This window comes from Sebastes umbrosus, chromosome 13 (assembly GCF_015220745.1).
Source record: "Sebastes umbrosus isolate fSebUmb1 chromosome 13, fSebUmb1.pri, whole genome shotgun sequence".
Taxonomy (NCBI): Eukaryota; Metazoa; Chordata; class Actinopteri; order Perciformes; family Sebastidae; genus Sebastes; species Sebastes umbrosus.
This window is the reverse complement of record NC_051281.1, coordinates 2,585,078-2,608,074: the sequence shown is the minus strand read 5'-3', so window position 1 is coordinate 2,608,074 and position 22,997 is coordinate 2,585,078. Positions and strand designations below refer to the sequence as shown.

The 22,997-nt window shown below is 39.8% G+C and overlaps 2 protein-coding genes across 3 annotated transcripts; one reads left to right on the top strand and one right to left on the bottom strand.

The window, feature by feature from the left end:
• The first annotated feature begins 24 nt into the window (after positions 1 to 24).
• Positions 25 to 15,006, top strand: hcn5 (hyperpolarization activated cyclic nucleotide-gated potassium channel 5). 2 transcript variants are annotated; one of them, XM_037790057.1, is made up of 11 exons: positions 25 to 466; positions 2,452 to 2,638; positions 5,660 to 5,764; positions 7,506 to 7,643; positions 9,590 to 9,751; positions 10,625 to 10,718; positions 10,832 to 10,959; positions 11,953 to 12,099; positions 12,174 to 12,411; positions 13,845 to 14,028; positions 14,627 to 15,006. In XM_037790057.1, the coding sequence occupies exons 1-10, from the start codon at positions 282 to 284 to the stop codon at positions 14,015 to 14,017; spliced, it is 1,557 nt and encodes a 518-aa protein (XP_037645985.1). In that variant the 5' UTR covers positions 25 to 281; the 3' UTR covers positions 14,018 to 14,028; positions 14,627 to 15,006. The 2 variants fall into 2 exon arrangements, with proteins under 2 accessions (XP_037645985.1, XP_037645984.1); XM_037790056.1 differs by having other exon boundaries at positions 13,845 to 15,006.
• Positions 15,007 to 15,144: 138 nt separating this feature from the next.
• Positions 15,145 to 21,375, bottom strand: LOC119500363. Its single transcript, XM_037790062.1, has 5 exons — positions 21,316 to 21,375; positions 21,149 to 21,210; positions 20,873 to 21,062; positions 19,440 to 19,643; positions 15,145 to 16,087 (listed from the first exon to the last, which is right to left on the bottom strand). Exons 2-5 carry the CDS (start codon positions 21,199 to 21,201, stop codon positions 15,299 to 15,301), a joined length of 1,236 nt encoding a protein of 411 aa, XP_037645990.1. The 5' UTR covers positions 21,202 to 21,210; positions 21,316 to 21,375; the 3' UTR covers positions 15,145 to 15,298.
• Positions 21,376 to 22,997: the final 1,622 nt, after the last annotated feature.

Genomic DNA, 22,997 nt, shown 5'->3' with positions numbered 1-22,997 from the left:
GAGGGAGGGATGGAGGGAGGGAGGGAGTGAGCAGAAAGGCGGGTGTCCACTCCCTCTCGCTCCACACAGCTTCAATAAGCCCTTGAGGTTGGGAGCCTTGATGGAAAATTACCTTGTGACCAAGAGGGGAGGTCGAGTCAGACTCCGCTCGTCCTGAGAAGCAGCGGCAGCATCAGCAGAAGCAGCAGCATCATCAGCATCAGCAGCAGCATCCGTAGCAGCAGCAGCAGCAGCAGCAGAGGGAGGATGGATTGTGCATTCGGCTGATCGAGGTAGAGGTCATGGAGAAACTAAAAGGTCCCGCCGCGGGATGCACCACGGGCACCTGTGGATGGAGAGCCATGCTTCTCCCGCAGCTGAACAGGCAGTCCCTGTACGTGTACGGCAGCGAGATGGCCGTGGAGAAGGAGTGCATCCGCCAGCTGCAGAGCGGAGTCTTTGTCATCCACCCGTTCAGCCTCATGAGGTATTTAATATATCTGATAGATTCAGGCCAGTCCCGTGCTGAGACACCACTTTCAGTCGTACTGTTTCTTTAAAAGTTTCTGCAAGTTTCTCTAGGTGATTCTTTGCTTCCAGGGATTTTTTCTCTATATTAGAGTTGAAAAGGTCAGTGGATTAATTGATTAGTAGGGAAATAGAAAAATAATCTGCAACTATTTGGATAATTGATCAAAGAAAGGCAAACATTTTCTAGTTATAGGTTCTCAAATTGACAGATTTGCTGGGGGGTTTTTTCAGTGAATTGAATTTTTTTAGGTTTTGGAGTATTATTTAGGAGAAACAAGCATGTTGATGTCATGTTGAGTGTTTGTTGGCCATTTTTCAGTATTTTCTGCCTTTATTATAGACTAAACGATTAATCAAGAAAATAATCAGCCCAGTCGCACAGCAGTTAGTGAAATAGTCACGAAATTTAATGTATTGATTTGTGTGCATAGACACGAATTTCACATTTTTTCAGATATGGTCAGCACGAAATCCATTTGTATGTAATCCACAAACTGGAAGTGAAAAGAGCGGTGGACGGGTGGGTCAAAAGACACGGTTCATGTCCCGGGTGAAACCAGAAGTCAAAGTTGATTTATTTGTCACGTAACTTCCGTACTTATGTTACAGCACTTCCGGAGTTATTTTAACCCAAACCACGATCTCTTCCTAAACCTAACCAAGTAGTTTTATTTTGAAAAGACTGGAGCAGAAATTGACATGTGCGTCACGTGTTGCTGGACATTTGTGGGAAAACGCAGGAAAAATACGTTGTTGAAGGTTGTGCTGAATGTCACGAAAAAAGGGGAAATTCTTGTGTATGTACACGAATCAAATAGATTCAATTTCATGACTAATTCACTAACTAATGTTGAAACAATTGTCAGTTGCAGCCCCTCTCCATATTACTTGCATGTTGCATCAATAATTAGCATTAAACATTAGTCAACAATGCAATAATTGATTATGATAATGATTTGTGTTGCACTTTTGCAAATGTGAAAACAAAAAAAACAGAAAAAGATGCAGTATAATTAGTATAAAATGTCATTAAATCAAAACAAGTAATCCTAAAATAATTCATAATCCATAATCAGTAAAGGTAGAATTACAAAGGATTATACCTCTTGAAATTCTAGTTTTCTGAAGTGATTGTTTGTTGCAGTAAAGGGTTATTTTGAAAAACAGCATGTGCATGACGCCACGTTGAGTGATATGAAAATGTGTTGGGCATTTTTCAATATTTTCTGCCTTTTTATAGACTACACAAGTGATCGATTAATCAAGAAAATTACTACTCAATAATGAAAATAATCGTTAGTTGCAGCTTCTTTCCATATTACTTGCATGTTGCATTACTAATTATCATTAAGTCAACAATGCAATAACTGATTATTATAATGATTTCTGTTGCGCTTTTGCAAATGTGAAAACAAAAACACAGGAAAAGAGATGCAGTATGCATAGTATAAAATGTAAAGAGCAAGTAAACATTCAGTCAAAACTAGTAATCTAAAATAACAGTTCATAATTGATAATCAGTAAAGGAGAGTTAAACAGGATTATACCTCTTGAAAGTCTCGTTTTGTGAAGTGACTGTGAAGGTGATACCGGAGGATTAAAAGGACAAAAACGGGTGGATCAAATGACTTCTTTAAGGATCTGTTTTTTGCAGTATTATTATTAGTTTGTAAGATGATCAGATGGAGTGAAATCAGAGAGGGAATGAAACAATCGGGGATCAGAGAGCAGAGTTATTTGATCCTGGCAATCGAACCCCGGCTGAGGAGATGTGCAGTTACAGTATCGGAGTATTTAGTGTGCACATGTCAGCTTGCCTTACAGGCTGCAGCACCGACTGTCTAATGAGTCCTTCTGGCAGATGAACTGAGACTTTCCACTACAATCCTACATGGAAAACAACATCTAAGGCATATGTTTTGTGTGATCTTTTCCCTGTAGGAGTTACTACATCATGTGCATGATGGCCATCACATTCTTGAACCTGATCGGGATTCCCATGGAGATAGCGTTTCTGGATGGAAACAACGGGCTGGCGTGGGAAGGATTTAACGTGTTTTCAGACACGCTGTTCCTGATAGATGTGGCTCTGAATTTCCGTATGGGCATCATAGCAGAGGACGGCGAGGTGAGAGTGGCTGTACTCTATTTTCAGACACAATCTGGAAGACTATAATCCCTGCACAGACAAGCACATACAATCCATCTCTGCCCCATCTGTAATCTACTCAATACACGAAAGGCTAGATTAACAACCCCCCCCAACCCCTCTTCAGCTCCTGGACATGGGAGAAATTGGCACCTGCTGTTTGATTTTATAACAGGGATTATGATGTATTGGATGAATGAGGAGTATAACATTTCCAATTAAGTATTATGCAGAGTATATCCTGTTTGTTTTCATCTGCTCATACTCTGTGACCTCTATCTTGCCAATCACAAATGGCACATCTGTGGCGTTTACTCTGGACCGCACAAACATCTGGATTTTGCGTGACTTATTCTCAAGTCGGTTTCTGCCTGTTTGAAACATTCATGTACGTGCTACGGCGACAATTCAACGACACTGTGAAGTTAAAGGGGTAGTTCGGGTGTTTTGAAGTGTGGCTGTATGAGGTACTTATCCATACTAGTCAGTAGATGGAGTTTGGAGTACCAGCACAGGAGCAAAGCAACGTACTGCTCTGGACCGGGGCAGCAGCTAAACAGATTTAGACACCTAAAAAAATCTATATGAGTTTAAGTGTAAGTGATATTTAGAATATTTTCACCGCTTTACTTTGCCATGAGACAGCCCTTTCTGATGGGGAACTGAAGCCGTTGTATACATCTATGCTCTTGCCAAAGCCACCAGACTCCATTGAAAAAAACAGCAATTTTACCTTGCAAAACAGAGAAGTTGCTGGTTTGCCTGCAAGATCAAATTACTCTTTTATTTAATGGAGTCTGGTGGCTGCGGCTAGAGCATATACAGTATAACAGCATGGAAACATGGATAGTATAGCTGTCTCACGGCAAGGTAAACCGGCAAAAATATTTTAAATACAGCATACACTTAAAGATACTGTTTGTAACTTCTTACACGTATAAATCGGGTCGGTGTCCCATGCACGCTCGCGTGTGGCTACGCTGCTCCAACACAAACTACACGGAAGCACCAAAGCCGCAAAGTTATAACTAGTGAAGCCCGTCTTGCAAAACAGTGTCAACTCTTCCTGCTTCAGCCTCCCGACCGCGGCCAGAAGACACAGAGGAGACCGTAGTTTGGTCTCCAGGGCCGGAGTCAATGCTGCTCTGCTCCTCTGTCTGCTTGCCTTCACTCACACACTGCGCTTGTTCTCACTCGCTCCACCTCTCACATGCATGCGCGCACACTACACACTGCAGTAGATGGGAGGCTGAAGCAGGACAACACAGTATCAGCATCGATTCATGGAGAGACCTTCGTGTGGTCAGCTAACATTACTGCCAAGCAGCTGAAATACAGTGATATTGTGGTTTTAGCTGACGTGTGTCGCCTCACTATGTTGATGCTCGTTCATGTCTATGTAGAGCGAGCACGAGCGCGAGCAACAGGACGCTGACTTTCGTTGACTTAACGGCCACAGGTGTCGCTGTTAACAAGACATTTCTGATTCTTACATAGAGTTACATTTGCATAAATCTTTTTTTAGGTGGGCCTTTGTTTTAGGTATTAGCTGTGTTTCCACAGCATGATACGGCTCTGCTCGACTCGACTAATTTTTTGTACCAGGTCCTTTCCTCTATGCCACTGCAGATAGTACCCCCTCAGTGTAGGCGGGATTCTCATCTGATCACCGTAGCGACGGTGCATGAAACTGCTGTGACATCATATTCAACAGGACACTCGCTGAATCATTTCAATGGCAACCAAACAGAAACGTCTGCACTTCGTCAATTCTATGGCATAGTGCAGGGGTTCTCAACCTTTTGTAACTTGAGGCCCACTTCTGATGGTTAAAAAGAATTACGAGGACCACCTTCCCAAATAAATTACAATCTGGGCTATAAATATCTGTTATGCCACTGTCAGGGGTAATGACCCACTGCCTGCCATAATGAATCCAAAGTATTCACCACACGCTTTGGAGCTTTTTACTGGTGCAGGGTTGTCTTCAACATCACTTTCAAGAACCGCTCCATTTTGTGACATAGTATGCCTGTAAAGGGGAGACTCGTGGGTACCCATAGAACCCATTTTCATTCAGATATCTTGAGGTCAGCGGTCTTTGAAAATGGCCATGCCAGTTTTTCCTCGCCAGAATTTAGCCTAACTTTGGAGCGTTATTTATTTCCCGACAAGCTAGCATGAATTCCTTAGTTGTTCTAGTTTCATATGATACCAGTATCTTCACTCACGCTTTAAAACTGAGCCTGTTACAACCTCTGAAAGACAGAGTAGCGGCTGCCGGATTTTTAAGAGGTCTAACATCTATCCATTTGGCAGTACCTCCACGGCTCACACCAATGGGCCCAGTGGTTGAGAATAGCTGGAGTAGTACATTAGCTGCCATTTTTTTAAAAATCTGGGACGAGTGAATTAATTATTGCTGTCGCTTTTGATGGTAGCTTGGCTATCTAAAAATCGCGGGTGGTTCGTGCAGGATTCTCTCTGACCAATCAGTGGTCTGCAGTGGTTTAACTCCACCTTCTAGTATCGGCTCACTTGGAACCTCGACCGAGGTGGTACCAAGAATGGAGTGGTTGTATTGGTACCATCCACAATTTTTGCTAAATGCAAAAATATCTGTTCTAATGTGTAACGAACTGCTTGGTGGAAACGTGTCATCCTTGTTGCTGCTGCCCCCGTCCACTGCAGTACATCGCTTTGCTCCCGTGCTGGCACTCCTGTCTGTTTCTCTAAACTCCATCAACTGTAGGTAATACATCGACAATGGTACCTCATACAACCACACTGAGAAACACCTTTAATGTTAATTTTCTTTGAGAACACTGCTAATCTCATCCGACAACCTCTGTCTGTGTGTCTACCTTACAGTAATTTTGGACAAACTCTCTCTCAAATATTGGTTCAAGTTCAAGTGTTTAATTATACATCTGATCGCACCGCACTGCGCAGCGTCTTCATCCATCTGCTCAATCTGGCTGCTCTGTTCTCTTTTTACAGGAAGCTATTCTGGATATCAAGCGGATCCGAGTCAGTTACCTGAGGTCATGGTTCATACCGGACGTTATCGCCGCGTTCCCGATCGGCTACATACTGCTGTTTGCGGTAATTATGAACACACTGTTGAAGCAGGAAATGTGCTGCAGTATTAGTCAGTTCACAGAACAATTACGCACTTAGTTTTACATGATTTGTTCATGGTTGGACATGTTTCCACTACTCTCTTTCTTTCTATTAGATATTTACATCTTGCGTAATGAATTGTAACCCAGGTACATTATGGGAATATAATATAACATAATGGGAATTGTTTTGAGAGAAAACAAAAAGAAATGTTATTCCTTTGCTCTCAGCAACAGGTTTGTATTGTTTGCCTAAATTTATGTATCTTATGTAACTGTGATTTTGTGGTTTTGTATTTAAATAATAATAATTTAAATAACCTACCAGCTACACTTAAAGTACAGAACGTTTTCCCTTATAATCAGAACGAACAGGCTGTTGAAGCAGAAAACAGCCAACAGTGTGTTGCATTATTTCTCAGTTCACAGAACAATTATGCACTTCCTTTTACTTTACTATTTGTTCATGGTGGTTTATTATTAGAAACGTATGTAACACTCAGAGCAGTAAGAAGGTGTTTTACAGACAATAACCACTGAGGAAAAGACAATAAGATAAACACATGAGATGATTTGAAAACTTTCTTTTATGATTTTTAAGTTGTTTTCGTTGCTTCTTGCCGTCAGACAGCCCGTTCTGATGGAGAACTAAAGCTGTTATATCGCTGTCTTCAAAACCACCAGACTCCATTCACTAAACCAGCATTTGGCTGGTGGCTGGTGTTAATTTCTAACCCTGGCGTCATCATACAGAAACCTACGTCAAGGTCACGTGGGATGAATAGATTGTCGTCGACTATGAAGGATAAAAAATCACTGTGAAATTAAAATGTGATTTTTCGATCATTTTTCATATTAAGACTAAGACTAAATCTAAGATAGCTGCCTAAATTAATACTGGTCCTTAAAGGATGATTCTGGTTTATTACAAACTGGGTCTCCTTTTCAAAGTTTAGCTTCTGACATTGTTCACGAGCAGCCAGGTTTTTTTTTTATTTAGAAGGGAAAAACTAAAGTAAATAGTAAGATCCTTACTCAAGCTGTCCATCGTTACTGTCAACTATTTTGATAACCGATTAATCATTTAAGTAATTTTTCATGCAAAAATGGCAGAAAATGATGTTTTACAGCTTCTCAGATGTGGAGATTTCCTGCTTTTCTCTGTTTTATATCATATTAAACTGAATAGTTTCGGGTTTTGGACAACACAGGACATCTAAAGACTATGAGAAACAGATGTGGACATTTGTCAGTATTTTCTGACATTTTACAGACCAAACAATCAATTAATCTAGAAAATAATCTGCAGATTAATCAATAATGAAAATTGTTTTTTTGGCTGGTGAGTGAAGCAAATAGCAGCCACTTGCATATTTTACCAGCATTTGGCTGGTGACTAGTGCTAATTTCCAACCCTGGCGTTATCAAACAGAAACCTACGTCAGGTCACGTAGGATAACGTTTTTAGAAGGGCTTGAGAAAATAGCATTTTGACGCTAAAACTTCGACCAAAATTTGAATATTTGGATTTGAATACATGAGGAACACCACTGGGAAGCTACAGAATGATATAAAAACCCAATCATCTCAAAAAACTCAAAATAATGGACCTGCCCTTTAAGATACATACGGTACGAACAGTGTGAAATGAATATGCTAAGATGTATAAAGTAATAATAGAAATTGTAATAATAAATCTGTCGTCTGTATTTTCATTACCCCAGGACTTACAATACCACAACGACGACAACCCGTCCAAGACCAACAAGATGATGAGGATCCTGATGTTCGTGCGGATCCTCAGTTTGATCCGGCTGGCTCGAGTGTCCCGGTTGGTCAGGTTCTTCAACGAAGTGGAGAAAGTAAGATCAAACGCCAGACAAAGACCTCAAAGCTCACCTCTGAAATTCAATCAACCTTTCTCCTATACCTGCAGACGCCAGTTACCAGACCTGGCGTCCGATGACTAATCTGACTTTGAACACTTAACAATGTCATTTGTAAAACAAGAGCTGACAAGTTGCTCCCCAATCAACGACATATTAGTCTAATTTTCTCAGTTTGCATTTTTCTAATTGCACCCAAACATTGGACTAAATTTACTGTATAGGACATCTCAAAGTCACTTTGCTGAATCTCATAATGAAACACAATATATCGTGGAACAAAATCTTGATGTTGCATAATGTATGTTGTCTGGAATTTGTGTGTAACTTCACGCCTTTAATCAGCTGCTCGCTGCAGAAACAAATGGTTTCTGGTGTAGGTTTTCGGTGTAGTGTAGTGGTGGTAACTGGACCCCTCTCGCTCTGGAAATAAATGTTTTCTACCCTCACTGATTTTTTCTAATTTCACACAGATAAATCTGTTTACTTAAATAATCCTCTTTCCCCTCTGTGGGCCATAAGGCCACAGCGAGCTCCCCGCAGAAGTTAATCTTGGTGAACTCGTCCATCACCGTTTTGTGCCAGGTCGTTTTTGGTCTTCCAGGTTTTATTTTGCCTTGAGCAGTCTGCCTCCATTAGAATCATCCAGCCGCCGCAGTCGCTTCATCCTCGTTTCAGTTATGATGAGATATTGATAAATCCAACGGTGTGATGTTATGAGGCCAGAAGATGCCACATAACCTTCACAGGCATGCATTGTGATTAATTACAACCTGCAACCAGGTTCATAAGGATTGACTTGCTGTCATATAGATATGACTGTTTGTTGTTTTTAGGCTGTATATGCTTTGACTTCCAGATGTTGCAGAGCTGGGAAACACACCTTGGGCTTTCCCCTAATCTTGCATCTTTGTCCTTTTGTGTCCCACAAAGTCAAGCAAAGCCTCACCATTTATTAGAACTGGTGTTAAAGGTGTTTTCTTGTTGATGTGATGAATAGGGCTGCCTCTTCTGCATTCACACCAGATCAGGCGTTGTGCGGCGGTGTAGGGGAGTCACTGTAATGGCACATTAACTGGATGATTAATGTCTTCTGTTCCTTCAAGGCTGGGTTGTGCAGTTCTGGATCGCCGGTTACGTGATTGGCCACTGCAGCGTGACGTTGAAAAGTTGCTTCTGTTTCTTTTTTTCCGCCGGATTAGCCATTTTTTTAATGCTTTTTTCATGCTGAATGATTTATTTCTAAGACACTTATGAGCACATCTCTGGTAAACAGATTTAAAGTGGTGCTTTTGTGTGATTCTTTGTGGAGAAACAGCTAAAGAGAAGTCGTGACAGCAAGAAACACGATCAGACAGGTTTTCTTTATTTGGAAGGGATAAACTGAAGCAAATAGTAAAATTATTACTCAAGCTGTCCATTGTAAATGTCCCTCACAGTAGAGCTGCAATGATTAGTCGGCTAATCAATTAATTGATCAACAGAAAAATAATTGCCAACTATTTTAATAATAGATTGAACTTTAAAGTAATTTTTCATGCAAACATGCTGTTTTCAGCCTCTAAAATATGTTGATTTCCCACTGTTCTTTGTTTTATATTATATCAAACTGAATATCTTTGGGTTTTGGACAAAACAAGACATTTAAAGACATCTTCATCATCACCCACCAAAGCATCCGTGAGCGCCATCCACACAAGGCGTAAAAACAACACTCGTGGACTCGTCAATTTTGTTCGAAAAAGCATATGTGCAGGAAACTTGGAGTATTCGCTGTTTTTTGCTATTGAAGCTCGAGAGCCCAAAAAATGGTATCCAAGACGGCCCTAGTAATATTGCACACATCTCATCCTGCAGTGTGTATTGTTTTCTTACCAAATGCCTTAAAGTCACCATGTTTGTGTGTCATCTCTTCCTGACAGGTGTCTAATGCAAACTTGGAGGTGGTCCGTCTCTTCTTCCGGATCTTGTCTCTGTTCATGATGATTTTCCTGCTGTGTCACTGGAACGGCTGCATCCAGTACTTCGTCCCCATGCTGGAGGAGTTTCCCACCGACTGCTGGGTTCGGAAAGAAAACCTGATGGTGAGAATAACTTCATAAAAAAACTCTGGACAGCTTCACCTCTTTAATAGATAGACTGTGAATGATGATGGTTGTTAACAGTGGTGGAATTTAACCTACTCCATTCATCTGACAGCTTTAGTTACTTCCTGTCCAGTGAAAACGATGTATCTCCAGATGTGTTGTTGTTGAATGTTTGTGATAAACTGAAGGATGAAGTGTTCTTTTATGTGTTGAGAAAATCCTCCTCCTTCTTCAGCTAAATAAACTCTTTAAAAAGCCTCTATGATCAGCTGGAAAATGCATCGACACAAAGCTGAAAACAGGCTGTTTTTCTGACTTTTTAGAGATACGTGGTTCTCACAGGACAGCGACGCTACAAACATATGTTGATCTTATAGACCATGATGCATTGCTGCAGATTAAACTAGTCCACAGGATTTAAAGGAGTTAAAATGCAACATACACATTAATGCAGCAGTAAAATTAATCCAGAAACATCAGATATAATAGTAAAACACAAACAGGGAACATATTATTGCACATTCAATACTTTTACTTTAAGTACTTTGATAATACTTACCATAGTTTTACTGTAGTGGTGTATTTTCACAGTGTGGTATTAGTACTTTTACTTAAGTAGAGGACGTGAATACTTGTTTCACCACTGGTTATTAATGAGGTGTTGAAAATGAATGAACTATTTTAGTAATTGAGCAATTTCTGAAATTGTTATAGATCATATTTCACCAAAAAAAATTTGTAGTGGTGCTTTAAACATCTATACCACACGCTGTAGTTTAAATTCATGTGAATATTTGTTGTTGTTTTGTTGTTTTGAAGCTCCAGATCAACAAAAAGCCTCACTAATAATTATGAAAATGTTTCTCCCAGAATGCCACAGTGATCGTGAAGTACTCCTGGGGAGTTTTCCGTGCTCTCTCCCAGATGGTCGCCCTCTCATATGGCTCCATGGACGCACCAACAAGTAAGAGTTATAGATTTTATCGCTAAAAACAGCACAGATGGATCACATTCTCCCTCAGATATAAATACCCACCACGTCACAGTAAGAGTTTCGATCGGTGTCTTGTTCTCCAGATTATGTCGAAATGTGGATCGTCATGGTCAGCATGGTGTCGGGCTGTCTGATGTACACCGTCCTCGTGGCCAACGCTACGACCATGATTGCTAACATCGACCCGGCCGCCAAGGAGTACAAGAGCAAGGTGAGAGAGTACATCTCAGTAGTAAACGAGTCAATGTGCTCAGTAATAATAGTATTGTTTTAGCATATTTGAGTTGCTTTAATCTAATCTAGGGAGAGAGATTCATGCAGCATTTTTCATGTGATATTTACTTAATTTCTTATTAATATATTCAATCAGTTATTTATTTATTTCACTGCGTATTTATTGAAATAATCAAGTCCCAGTGAGTCGTTTTCATAGTAGGTCACCCCCTCTCAAATCCCTCGCTGCTCAGCTTTCACATTAGTAAAGTTGTTCCGTACACTTGCGTCATCATCCACTTGTATTTGTTTTTGTTGAGATCAGCTGTTCTAGTGGCGGAGCATCATGAAACACTTCATTGATAGAAGCTTGAGAGAAACTTGGCAACTAAAACTCACCAAAACCGTCGTCGTTAGTCTTTCCAACAATCACCAACTGGTCGAAATAAACACTTATTTCACCAAGTTTGATGTGAAAATATGCTGACTCTACACTCTGTTTTCCCCCCGCTGTCTTTCTCTCTGCCCACTGAGCAGCTGAGCGTCTCTCGTTCTTCGGAGGCAGATCATTAAATTAGCTAATTAAAATATGTTATATAACTACGCCCAACCCCGAATGCAAATTTACAACACAGATCCACAGGCGGCTTTTTTTATAGGTTAAAACAGAAAGAAGAAAAGTATTTTCTTTTAACTTTTTTATTTTCTTTTAACTTGCTAAATAGTTTAATATACAGACTTTTGTATAAAACTGACATTTCATTCTAAAAGGTGTTTCTGACAGACCATGATCCATCTGGCTTTGAGCTGCAAAGATGTAAACATCAATCATTTATTGTAACTTCAAATCCCAACGTGCGAAATGAAACTATGCGATTATGATTAAATATGCAGCTTGAGTAGATCTTAGCTCTGTAACGCTGTGTGTCATGTACTGTATGTACTGTACGTGATGGGAGGTGGAGCGTGAAAACACTGTGTCTTCTCACAGATGAGCCGTCTGGAGCACTACATGACCTTCATGAAGCTCCCACCAGAGCTGCAGCTTCGTATCAGCAACTACTACCAGGCTCGCTACGGAGGGAAGTGGTTCCAAGAGAAGGACGTCATGGACACGGTGTCCTCAGCGCTCAAAGAGGTACAGCTGTGGTTCATCTGGGTCTTTGTTCATCTTTATTTATAATAATCTTAATATTTTAATTTATTTTGCAGCAAATCCTGATGGTGATGTGCAGCCGGCTGCTGAGGAAAGTGCCAATGTTTCAGGCCAGAGACGAAAACTTCATCAACGCCGTCCTCCTCAAACTGGACTACGAGGTTTTCCTGGAAGGAGACGCCATCGTCCGACAGAACGTCCCAGGCGACCGCATGTTCTTCATCGACCACGGCCAGGTCCTCCAGGAGACCGACTCCTACGAGAGGGAGCTGTGCGACGGAGACTTTTTTGGGGGTGAGTTGGATTTACGTCTGATGTCACTTTTTGTTCTGGATAATCCTCAGAACTCACTGTGAGCAGTTTTTACCGGAACTGCTCTCGACCACAGAAAGCGTCCCTGTGAGAACAGCTGACAGCCTGTCCTGTGGATTACCTACAGGAACACGGATAATGTTTCTAGGAAAAGATGTTGCTGTTGTCATTTTTTGAGGTGCTGAGACAGATGTTTCAAAACCTGGACAAATAAAACCTCTAGAGGTAGCTGATTTAATTTACTCAGTTTGTGTATAGAAGAGAGAGGCTGGTAAATATGGAGGACGGAACCTGCCAAAATCAAAAATAAATAATTAAATATCATTAAATGTAGCAAAAATAATATAAAAAATAAATGTACACATTAATTAATTGATAAAATGTGTTTTAATTTGCTTCTTTATTTATTTATCTTTCTATTAATTTCCTTATTTATTCACTTTTCTGTTTAATTTGTCCTTTTATTTATTTATATATTTACTTTTATTAAAAAAATATATTTTTTTATTTATTTTTTATTTATTTTATATTTATTTTTAATGTATGTATTTATTTTTGTATTTATCTATTTATTTATGCAAAATTTTCAATTTGTATTTCATTTTGCAAATAAGGGGGCAGTCAATAAAGTAAAATAAATAAATACAAAATGAATGCAAAAATAAATAAATAAATTGAAAAATTAATAAAAATAAATACATAAATAAATAAAAGGGAAAATTGAACAGAAGAGTAAAATCAATAAGGGATTTTAATACAAAGATAAATAAATAAAGAAGCAAACTGAAACTGAAATATCAAGTTATGTCACTTTTGATCAATTAATTAATGGCTACACGTATTTTTAATATTATTTTTGCTGCATTTAATGACATATTTATTTATTTATTTATTGAGTCATTTATTTATTTATTCATTCATTTTTTAATTTGGCAGGTTTCATCTTCCACAGGTAAAGACTGGACAAAAATAAACCTTAATCAACTGCCATAAGGGCATTTAGTATCTTAATTAGTTAACATTACTGCTGTGAAATGGCAGTAAATGATTCATGGATTTAGATTTATTGTGATTTTTCATCGCTCAGCATTCGCTCACACGTACACACAAATACTGGACACAAGTTTATTTGCATAGGTAAGCAAGATGCCTGCTTTAAAAAACAAACCAAAGTGAATAAATCTATCTTTTCCAATTTGGGGGATTTATTTAATTCTCCGGCTTTAAGTGGGAACAGGTCCTAATCTTTTTGGCAGCAAATCTCCGCAGCGTTTAGAGCTAAGCAGGCTTCCCGAAACAACTCAGCTAAGTCTGGTTATTTAATTTAGGATTAATTGTCAGACCTCATCCCCCGTCATTAGGGTTTACTCGCTCATTAACCACGCTCTTGTGGTTCCCCTCTGTGTGTACAACAGAGACATGCGTGCTGACCAAAGGCAAACATCTGGCCACAGTGAAGGCGCTGACCGACTGCCAGTGCTTCTCTCTATCCTGCGACGACTTTCACGATGTGCTGGAGGGCTTCCCAGATGTCAAGAAGGACTTAGAAAAGATGGTTCAGCTCAACTCAGATGGTGGACTTGTGTAAGACCAAAAACAGTATGTGGGACCTTTTCTTACTGTACGCAAAGGACAGGAGATTTCCATGACATGTTATGTGATTATGTGATGGACAGTAGGACTGTTACTGATTCCTCGTGAGGATACGAGCTGGACACTGATGAGCATTTTATTCTGACTGGTATTTATTCAGTCTTGTGATCCATCAGCAATAAACAAAGACCTCAACAGTAGAGACGATCAAACATTTGATCTCTGCTTCCTTGTTGATGCTGCGATTTAGCGTTGATGTTTGGAAAGTCAATGCATACCTTAGTGACAAAACAAGAAAGGTTCGGTAAGCCTTAAAGTCTGGTTTCATACAACTTCGGCATTATTTTTCGTAGCTTTGCCGATTGTTTATATCAGTAAAATTATCGGTATCGGCCCAAAAATTCTGGGCCGATACCGATGTTTAATAATAATTTGGCCGAGAGCCGATACCAATGTTTTTGTTAATTTTGTTTTTGCTGTTATTTATTCCCATTTTGTTGCCAGGGAAACAAAGACCTCTTCATTATAAAAAATCATTCAGCATTTCATTACACTGTCTTTGAATGCATTGGCATTTTTAATTTTAATTTTTTATCCATCCGAGAGAACGACGCCTTCCGTGATCTTTTAACTACGGACTAGTTGGCAGAACGCCGCCTGGGAGCGGATGGAGAGCTCTGCTCTGCTGGAGCAGCCTCGGGCCTTAATGCCTCAGCTGTCCTACGGCGGACTACGATGCGGCGGCCCCGACGTGCTGCTGCACTCTGCTCACCCTGGACTGGATGCCGGTATCCCCACCCCTCGTTTGGACTGACAGGCTTCTAGTGACACATTACGCACACACGAGGTTCGTTCATCCAGACCGCAGTGAGTGTTTTTAAGAAATCTTGTAAGTCATTGTTTTACTGCTTCATTTCTCAACGTTTTACTGACAAACATCATAAGGATTCATCGTCTGGGGACCATGAATGTCTGTACAAAATTGCAATCCATCCAATATATGTTGAGATATATTTCAGTCTGGACCGACGTGGTGGTCCGACTGTCCTCAGGATGGCTTAGATAAGAACCCACGTTGTAATAAAGGATAAAGGTTAACAAACAAAACTCATGTATGTCTTATTTCTTTTTCTCTAAAATGACATTTATTTGGAAGTAATATTACACGGGACATGTTAATGCCACTGTGAGAGCAACAAAATAAAGCAGATACTGTAATATGATTATGAAACATCTGTGTGAGGACAGCAGGTTATTTCCTCCCCCCTTTACTCTCTCATCCAAACACGCACACGGTGCCCGAGGCCAGCCGGTGTTTGTACTCGTAGAGGTAGTAGGAGGCTGGGGGGAAGTTGCACTTCATCTCCATCCTGCCCGGCACCACGTGGACGGACACGCCAGATCCCAGCCCCTCCTGCAGCTTCCTCAGCATGCGCGAGGCCAGGTAGCGCCGCGCTCTGCCCGGGTCTTCCTCGATGGAAGCGTACACCTCTGGCGGCGGGTTGGGGATCTTCCACTCCAGGTCCACGATGAGCTGGTGGATGCGGCTCTTATCCAGCGAAGTGGGCGTGTCACGGTAGCACACCACCACGTGGGGGATCGGCGGTTCGGACGCCACAGAAATGAAGTTGTTGGGCTCCTCTTGTGGCGGCACAGCTTCCTTTTCTTCCTTTTCTCCCTGCGTCTCCTCCACCTTCTCCACCTTCTCCTCCTTCTCCACCTTCTCCTCCTTCTCCTCCTTCTCGTCCTCCATGGGTCCCACGGCGGGGTGGAGCATCACCGCCCAGCGCAGCCAATCGTAGTTCTTCTCCAGGGTCTTCAGGATGCTCCCCGCTGCCTCATCGGGGGGTGAGCGGTTCTGCACGGCCTCTTGGAGCTGCTGCCGTACATCCCCCTGCGCCTGCTCCAGGAAGTAGCCTAAGCAGCGGCCTCCTGTGTTCTTCATTTTCCTGTAGAGGGCCCCCATGCGGTCAGACCAGGTCTTCATCAGCAGGGCCTGGTCTCTGCCTGTCAGAGATGCCTGCGTAAAGAGGCACAGCAGACCGGTGCCCAGGACAAAGTTAATCTGTTGAGAGGAAAAGAAGGAAGAGGAGAAAGCGTGAGCCGTTAAATAGTGGTCAGATATAGGTCAAATGCTATTCAAACAGTGCTGAGTAAAATGAAAGCTGGGCGTCGCAACTTATCAAACGGGAAAAAAATCGATTCACCTATGTATCGAGCTGACCATGGATGGATAAAGAGAACGGAGCTGACGGGAGAGCTAGAGACCACCTTGGAGAAGTTAGCGGACACAGAGTCACTGTCTGCAGATCTTTTGATGACCTTACAGAAGATTTCCAATATAAAAAAATTATTTTAGTTTTGTATTTTTTATCATATCGTATGTGGATTTTGTCTGAAAACACATTTCCTTTCCTGTGTTCTTGTGCCAGCATGACACATAAACTTATCACCCACGACGTGTTTACACATGATAAGTTCTTGAAGGTTAAAGAAACGTAGCTGCGGTTCCTTTGCTTAACAATGTCACGTCCTCCAGCGGTGACTTTGATTACTACTCAGTCTGACATATTGCTGCCCTTCTCTCAAAGTAAAACCCATTTTAGATTTCTTCTATACTCACTCACGAGTCACTGAAAGGAGCACGACACAAACAAATCACTCGTTCAGCACCAATTTGCTTCAGCATTAAGACTAATCCACGGAGGCTAAAGCCTCTTAATAATAAATGGACTCTGGACTTGAGTTTCTAGGATGCAAAACGCTGTCTGTCTTTACAGCAGTGTGAATATAGCTTGACGAAACCACAGAAAGTCCTTCGTCTATGGTGGAAAAGAGGTGATGACTGCGGTGGCTGAAACGTTATTAAGGGACCTTTAAAAGTAGGACAGAAATTATGTCTGCTATTGGTGATGTACAACTTGGTGCTATACTGTACATCAGACTGGCAATACGTCATCCAGAGTAGGCTCTCGAGACCACGCCCCTTTATGGGGGAAACCAACCCCGTGTCCTTCGTAGACGGTAACAGAGTAAACAGAAGAAGTTGAAACATGTCTCCAAACTTCTACTTTAAACAAACCAGTAATAGTAATAACGCTATGCTGAAGAGTTGCTGTGTAGTTGGTTGCAACAACATAAATTTATGTCCTAAAAAAGATAAAATAGAGGGGCTTTATGTCTTCAAGCTATAGACCAGACCAGCATGGCTTTATGGCTTCCAAGCAATAGCCAGACCAGCATGGCGTCATCATCTCCGAGGCTGCACCCCCTTTTGGGGGAAAGAAACTCGCAGTCACAGGAGAGAAAATGACGATAAGCTGTTGTGTAGCGGGTTAACCGAGGCTTTCACACGGAGATCTGAGGCTCATACGATACGTAAATATTCACTGCCAGTGTGGTTAATGGCTGATTGATGCTGGTGACAGTGACTAGTCAAAACCCCAGGAAGTGCGCCGGTTGTTGATCCCAATTTTCGTAGTGGCCAAGCGGCGGTACTACAACTTCAGTGTCCGTCACGTGATGCCATTGGACCCAAAAAGACTTTTCCCATACACTTACATTGGGAAAGAGACGTCTGTAACTCAGCAGATAATTTATTTTTAGGTGAATCAACTTCCCAGTACGAACACTCTAATAGTCCTTATTTAAATCATTTAGTTTTTAAAGTTGTAAAATGCACTAGTAGCTGAATCCAGAGGAATTTTCCTTCCTCCATTCATGTGAACGAGACCCAGACCGAGGCTGGAGCGAGGGCTGGGAGGCGGAGTTAGCAATGTGACCCCGTGACCGAGCCATGTGACCGATCGGACGCTACTGCGCCTGCTCCATGGGCTCAATGGATGTGGAAGATCGCCGGAAGATCCGGGTACTTTTCCACTCGGAAGTCGAGCCATTTTGTCTTCACGCGCCGCTGAGCAACTCTCATAGGAATGAACGGGGTCCCGCCTCCAACGCTGTATCCAGTTCTCTTCAGACATCCATGATGACAGTGACTAGCATGGCTAGTTAACGTTAGCTTTGAGTAATACAGTCATACATTAAAGTTATAGCAGCATCAGACTGTCGTCTCCAACTAAATCTCAGCCTATAGATCAAACACGTTGGATGTTAACACGTTGGTTATTTAAGGACAACACTTAGCCTAACGGGATTCAATATCAGCAATATCCTCCACTGGGTTGGACGGGAGGAGACTGAAAGGACATGGCGGCGATCAACTTTCATTTATTAAGATATCGCGAAAGGTTCAGGCACAAAATAATTATTAGATATAACGTTTAACGTTTGTATAACAAGAGATGAATGCATACAAACTTGTTGAAATTACAATCCAAACATTCACACACTATGAGATCTTCGGTTTTCTATCCCCAAAAAGGAGGTGCGGCCTTGACTTTTTTGCGAAGTACCCATATGTGCCGGTCTGATGTATGAGCAGCTCTCGGCTGCTATCGTCAAATTAGCTCTCAGAGGAAAAACGGTGATGTAGAGTGTAATAAACGCTGGTCAAACTCAGGTCATGCCTGCAAATATCTTTAATTACATAATTAGTTTTACATAATGTGAAACTGTGACTGCTGCCGTGTCTATTAAGGTCCATTGATTTGCACAGTTGGAGTCATTCTGTGCGTCTTGCTAAAGGGCACTAGGACAGATGGACTAATGGACAGTGACCATCCAGTCATTTGGGGTTTTTTGTTTGTTTTTTTACATAAGAAATAGGAGAGAACGCTCTATTTGACCCCATGCAAAAAGGGGAAATATGTGCACTCACACTTGCTTTTATGGCTTTTAAACGTGACATTTTAGTGACAGTTATGTAACGTTGTTTCACACAGAATTCAGTATTCAGGCTCAGAAATTCAAAAACGTTTAAAGCCATCGCAGCCCCTTTTAGTTTGTTCCCGGACCAGCAGGCGAGCGGGAAATTTGCCAACTCAGCTCACATGAAAGACAACGGAAGGTCACAGCGCTGCTGAATTAGATATTCAGTTTATTTTCATACCAAGGAGAGAGATGCAGCATGCTTCCAGTCCCCACAGGACCTCCCATGTTTCTCTGTCTATAATCTATCATTATGGTCTGAAAGCTGAATATTTAACCCGGTACTGCTGTGTTCCTCGATGCTTTTCTTTTACGTTTATACTTGTCCTCTGGGAGATTGAGTATATTTGCATTATATTTGGTGATATAGCTTTTTAATACTTGGATTGGACGTAATTAAATATATACTGATGACAGATCAGTAGTCTGAATGTCATTTTCTTTCTGTCATTTTCCTCCCTTAAGCAGGAGTGCGTGCCCTTGTATAATGACTTGTAAAATAAGAGAAAATGAAGCTTTAATGACCGCCTCTAGGGAGGTGAGTTGAACACAGAGTCCACCCCTCCACCTCCTCCTCCACCTCCACCGACCTTGACGCAGAACTCCCTCATCTCCCAGCGTTTGGGCTTGCGACTCAGTATGAGCTCCTCCAGCAGCGTGGGCTGGTCGGTCAGCGCCGACACTCCCATCAGACGGTTGTAGAGCGCTGTCAGCTGCCTCTCCAGCCGGTAGTCTTGCACGTACTGCAGGAACACCTCCGTCTCCTTCTTGGTGAAGTCTGGCTGGGCCCTCACCTGAAACGAGCCGTGGTCAGAGAAGGTCAACGGGGGGCCGGGACCAGATTCAATTCAAATCAAAATTATTTGTTCAGTATAATAAACTAATGCCAAATCAACAATATTTAGATATTAATAAATAGCTGTAGCTCATGTTTGTAACTCCAAACAGCCATGGACAGAATATGAGACAACAGTTTTGTGTCTCTTTGTGGTCCTTTATATGTCTTCGTGGTCATTTTGAGTCTCTTTATAGACGTTTTGTGTCTGTTTGTAGTCAATTTGTGGTCGTTTTACGTCTCTTTTTTTGGTCCTTTTGTATGGCTTCGTCCTCCATATGTGACTGAACTCATCATGCTAAGCGCATTATGTAAATGTGGATATGTGACCAGATGTATGACTGAAACATCTGTTTAGTTCTAGTAGACAGTATTAGCAGGCTTATGCCTTTCTGTTTAATTATTTCAAAATGTATAAATATCTTAAATGGGCTCAGTACAGCCGCCCAAAATGACCACAAAGGGTTGTAAAAGGACCACAAAGAGTCTAAAAAGAGACTCTAAATGACTAAAAAAGGGTCAGCTCTGCCTTAACAGCCCTCGACTGTGTTTAGAAAAGTGACAGTTAAATTTAAATGAGCTGTATATACGTTATTGTTCTCTTTCCTCTTAGCTATTAACTACAGTACTAGCTTTTTTTAAATTCATAAATTCACATCATTCATCAGGAGAAACAAAGTTAAAGTCCTTAAATTGGTGAGCTTCTGTCCTACTGAGGTGTCCTTGAGCAGGACCGGTCACAATCATATCATTAATTACATATCACTATCATGTATTTCCTTTTAAATACAGAGGCCCAGGTATGCTTTCATTCACATGGTGAGAGAGGTGGTTTCACCTTCAAAAAGTGTTGTGAGTGTTTTTTTCACTCATACAGCAAAACAAACTATAACTAAAATTATTTTTAATGATAATAAAATTGCTGCATGAGGAGAAGTCGATACTATGGAGGACAGAACCTCCCAAAACCAAAAATAAATGTCTCAATAAATGAATAAATATGTCATTAAATGTATGAAAATAAATGGCAGCATTGTGTGAAGTTGATCTTTATGTGTGGCTGTTGAACAGCTGCTCCACTAACCTTCACAATAAAACACTCCAATCTCCCCTTACTAAGCTGATATTTAGACTACCCTCCAAAATAAAAGTACTACTAGGTATAACTGCATGGTACGGTTTCCTCACCGCTGTGCCCAGCTGGTAGTACACCACCGCCAGGTCGTCCTCCAGCCGGTGGACCTCCTGGTCGTCCAGCAGGCCATGACCCGACGCTCCCAGCTCCTGGTCGATGTGGTCCAGGTTCTTCTTGGCTCCCTCACTCTCCTCTGCTGTGGCCTTGCCGCCCAGATAGGAGCAGATCCCCTGGACCAGGACCCTGAGGACATCATAGAAATGTGACAGAAGGGGTTCTGCATGTGGAAAGGAAATATATTTAAAAGGTTTAAATGTCAGAAAACTCACCTCACAGTTTGCATGTAGCCCACTGGCTCCAGAACCTTTCCAAACATCGCCATGGCTGTATTCTGATGAATGGAGGAAATGAACAGTTAACCACACATTTCTGATTAAACTGATTGAATTTATTCTAAATCTATTCACTGCTCTGATAATTTACCAGACCAACTCACCTCGGTTGTTCCGTGTGCACGTTTGCATTGACCTTCACAGTTTGTCCAATATTTATACACTCCTGAACAACCAGTTAATCTGATAAGAGTTCTCCACCGACATGCTCTCTGTGAACTTGAGAGGAGGTGTTGGGGAGGAGTGAACTACATGTAATTAAACCAGTACTTCAACTACATTCATATTTGTATGGTGATTAAATTATAATAATTCATTTGTATTTTTTTTTTTTTTCATTTTCATTTTCATTTTCATTTTTTTATTTTTGCTATTTAAATTTATTTTATTTTTTTTATATATATTTTTTTTTTATATTTTTCATTTTCATTTTCACTTTCATTTTTTATTTATTTTTTTTATTTTATTTTACCGGAAAAATGTCCGGTAAAAAAAGTCTGAAAAATGTGTGACAACAAAGTCAAAAATTACTTTTTTATGTATTTGTTTTTTTTAATTTGTAATTTTCATTTTCATTTTCATTTCTTTTTTTTTTTTTTTTTTCGGAAAAATGTCCGATTAAAGAAAGTCCCCCCAAAAAAAGTCTCAAAAATGTAAAAAAAAAAAAAAGTTTGAAAAATATATTAAAAAAAAAGTCTGAAAAATATATTAAAAAAAAAGTCTGAAAAATGAAAAAAAAAATCTGAAAAATATATTTAAAAAAAAGTCTGATGTGTAAAAAAAAATAAAAGTCTGAAAAATGTCCGATTAAAAAAAGTCTGAAAAATGTCCGATTAAATAAAGTCCCCAAATAAAAAGTCTCAAAAATGTAAAAAAAAAAAAAAGTCTCAAAAATGTATTAAAAAAGGTCTGAAAAATGTAAAAAAAAAAAAAATCTGAAAAATGTCCGATAAAAAAGTCCAACATTTTTTAGGTTTTTTTTTGTTTTCATTTTTTTTTTTTTTTTTTTTTTTAAAGTCTGAAAAATGTGTGATAAAAAAGTCTGAAAAATGTCTGATTAAAAAAAGTCTGAAAAATGTCAGATTAAAAAAAGTCTGAAAAATGTCCGATTAAAGAAAGTCCCCAAAAACAAAGTCTCAAAAATTTGTTTTTTTTTGTTTTCATTTTTCATTTTCATTTTCATTTTTTTTTTTTTTTTTTTTTAAAAGTCTGAAAAATGTCTGATTAAAAAAAGTCTGAAAAATGTCAGATTAAAAAAAGTTTTTTTTTGTTTTTTTGTTTTTTTTTATGTTTTTTTGTTTTCATTTTTCATTTTCATTTTCCTTTTTTTTATTATTATTATTATTATTTTTTATTTTTTTTTTTTATGTATTTTTTTTTTTTTTAATTTTTCATGTTCATTTTCACTTTCATTTTTTTTTTTTTTTTTTTTTTTTACCGGAAAAATGTCCGATTAAAGAAAGTCCCCCCAAAAAAAGTCTCAAAAATGTAAAAAAAAAAAAAAGTTTGAAAAATATATAAAAAAAAAAGTCTCAAAAATGTCCGATAAAAAAGTCCAACATTTTTTTTTTTTTTCGTTTTTTTTTTTTTTTTCATTTTCATTTTCTTTTTTTTTTTAAAAGTCTGAAAAATGTGTGATAAAAAAGTCTGAAAAATGTCTGATTAAAAAAAGTCTGAAAAATGTCAGATTAAAAAAAATCTGAAAAATGACTGATTTTTTCAAAATATATAAAAAAAAAGTTTGAAAAATGTTTAAAAAAAGTCTGAAAAATGTAAAAAAAAAAAA

Bases quoted from the DNA above. Each gene is read 5' to 3' on its own strand.
- LOC119500363 (XM_037790062.1), bottom strand. From the start codon at position 21,201: ATGGCGATGTTTGGAAAGGTTCTGGAGCCAGTGGGCTACATGCAAACT. The intron at 21,063-21,148 runs GTGAGTTTTCTG...TGATGTCCTCAG, and splicing joins GGCTACATGCAAACTGTGAG to GGTCCTGGTCCAGGGGATCT. The intron at 16,088-19,439 runs GTCGGTGGAGGT...TCCTCTCAACAG, and splicing joins TGAGGGAGTTCTGCGTCAAG to ATTAACTTTGTCCTGGGCAC.
- hcn5 (XM_037790057.1), top strand. From the start codon at position 282: ATGGAGAAACTAAAAGGTCCCGCCGCGGGATGCACCACGGGCACCTGT. The intron at 467-2,451 runs GTATTTAATATA...TTTTCCCTGTAG, and splicing joins CACCCGTTCAGCCTCATGAG to GAGTTACTACATCATGTGCA. The intron at 5,765-7,505 runs GTAATTATGAAC...TCATTACCCCAG, and splicing joins GCTACATACTGCTGTTTGCG to GACTTACAATACCACAACGA.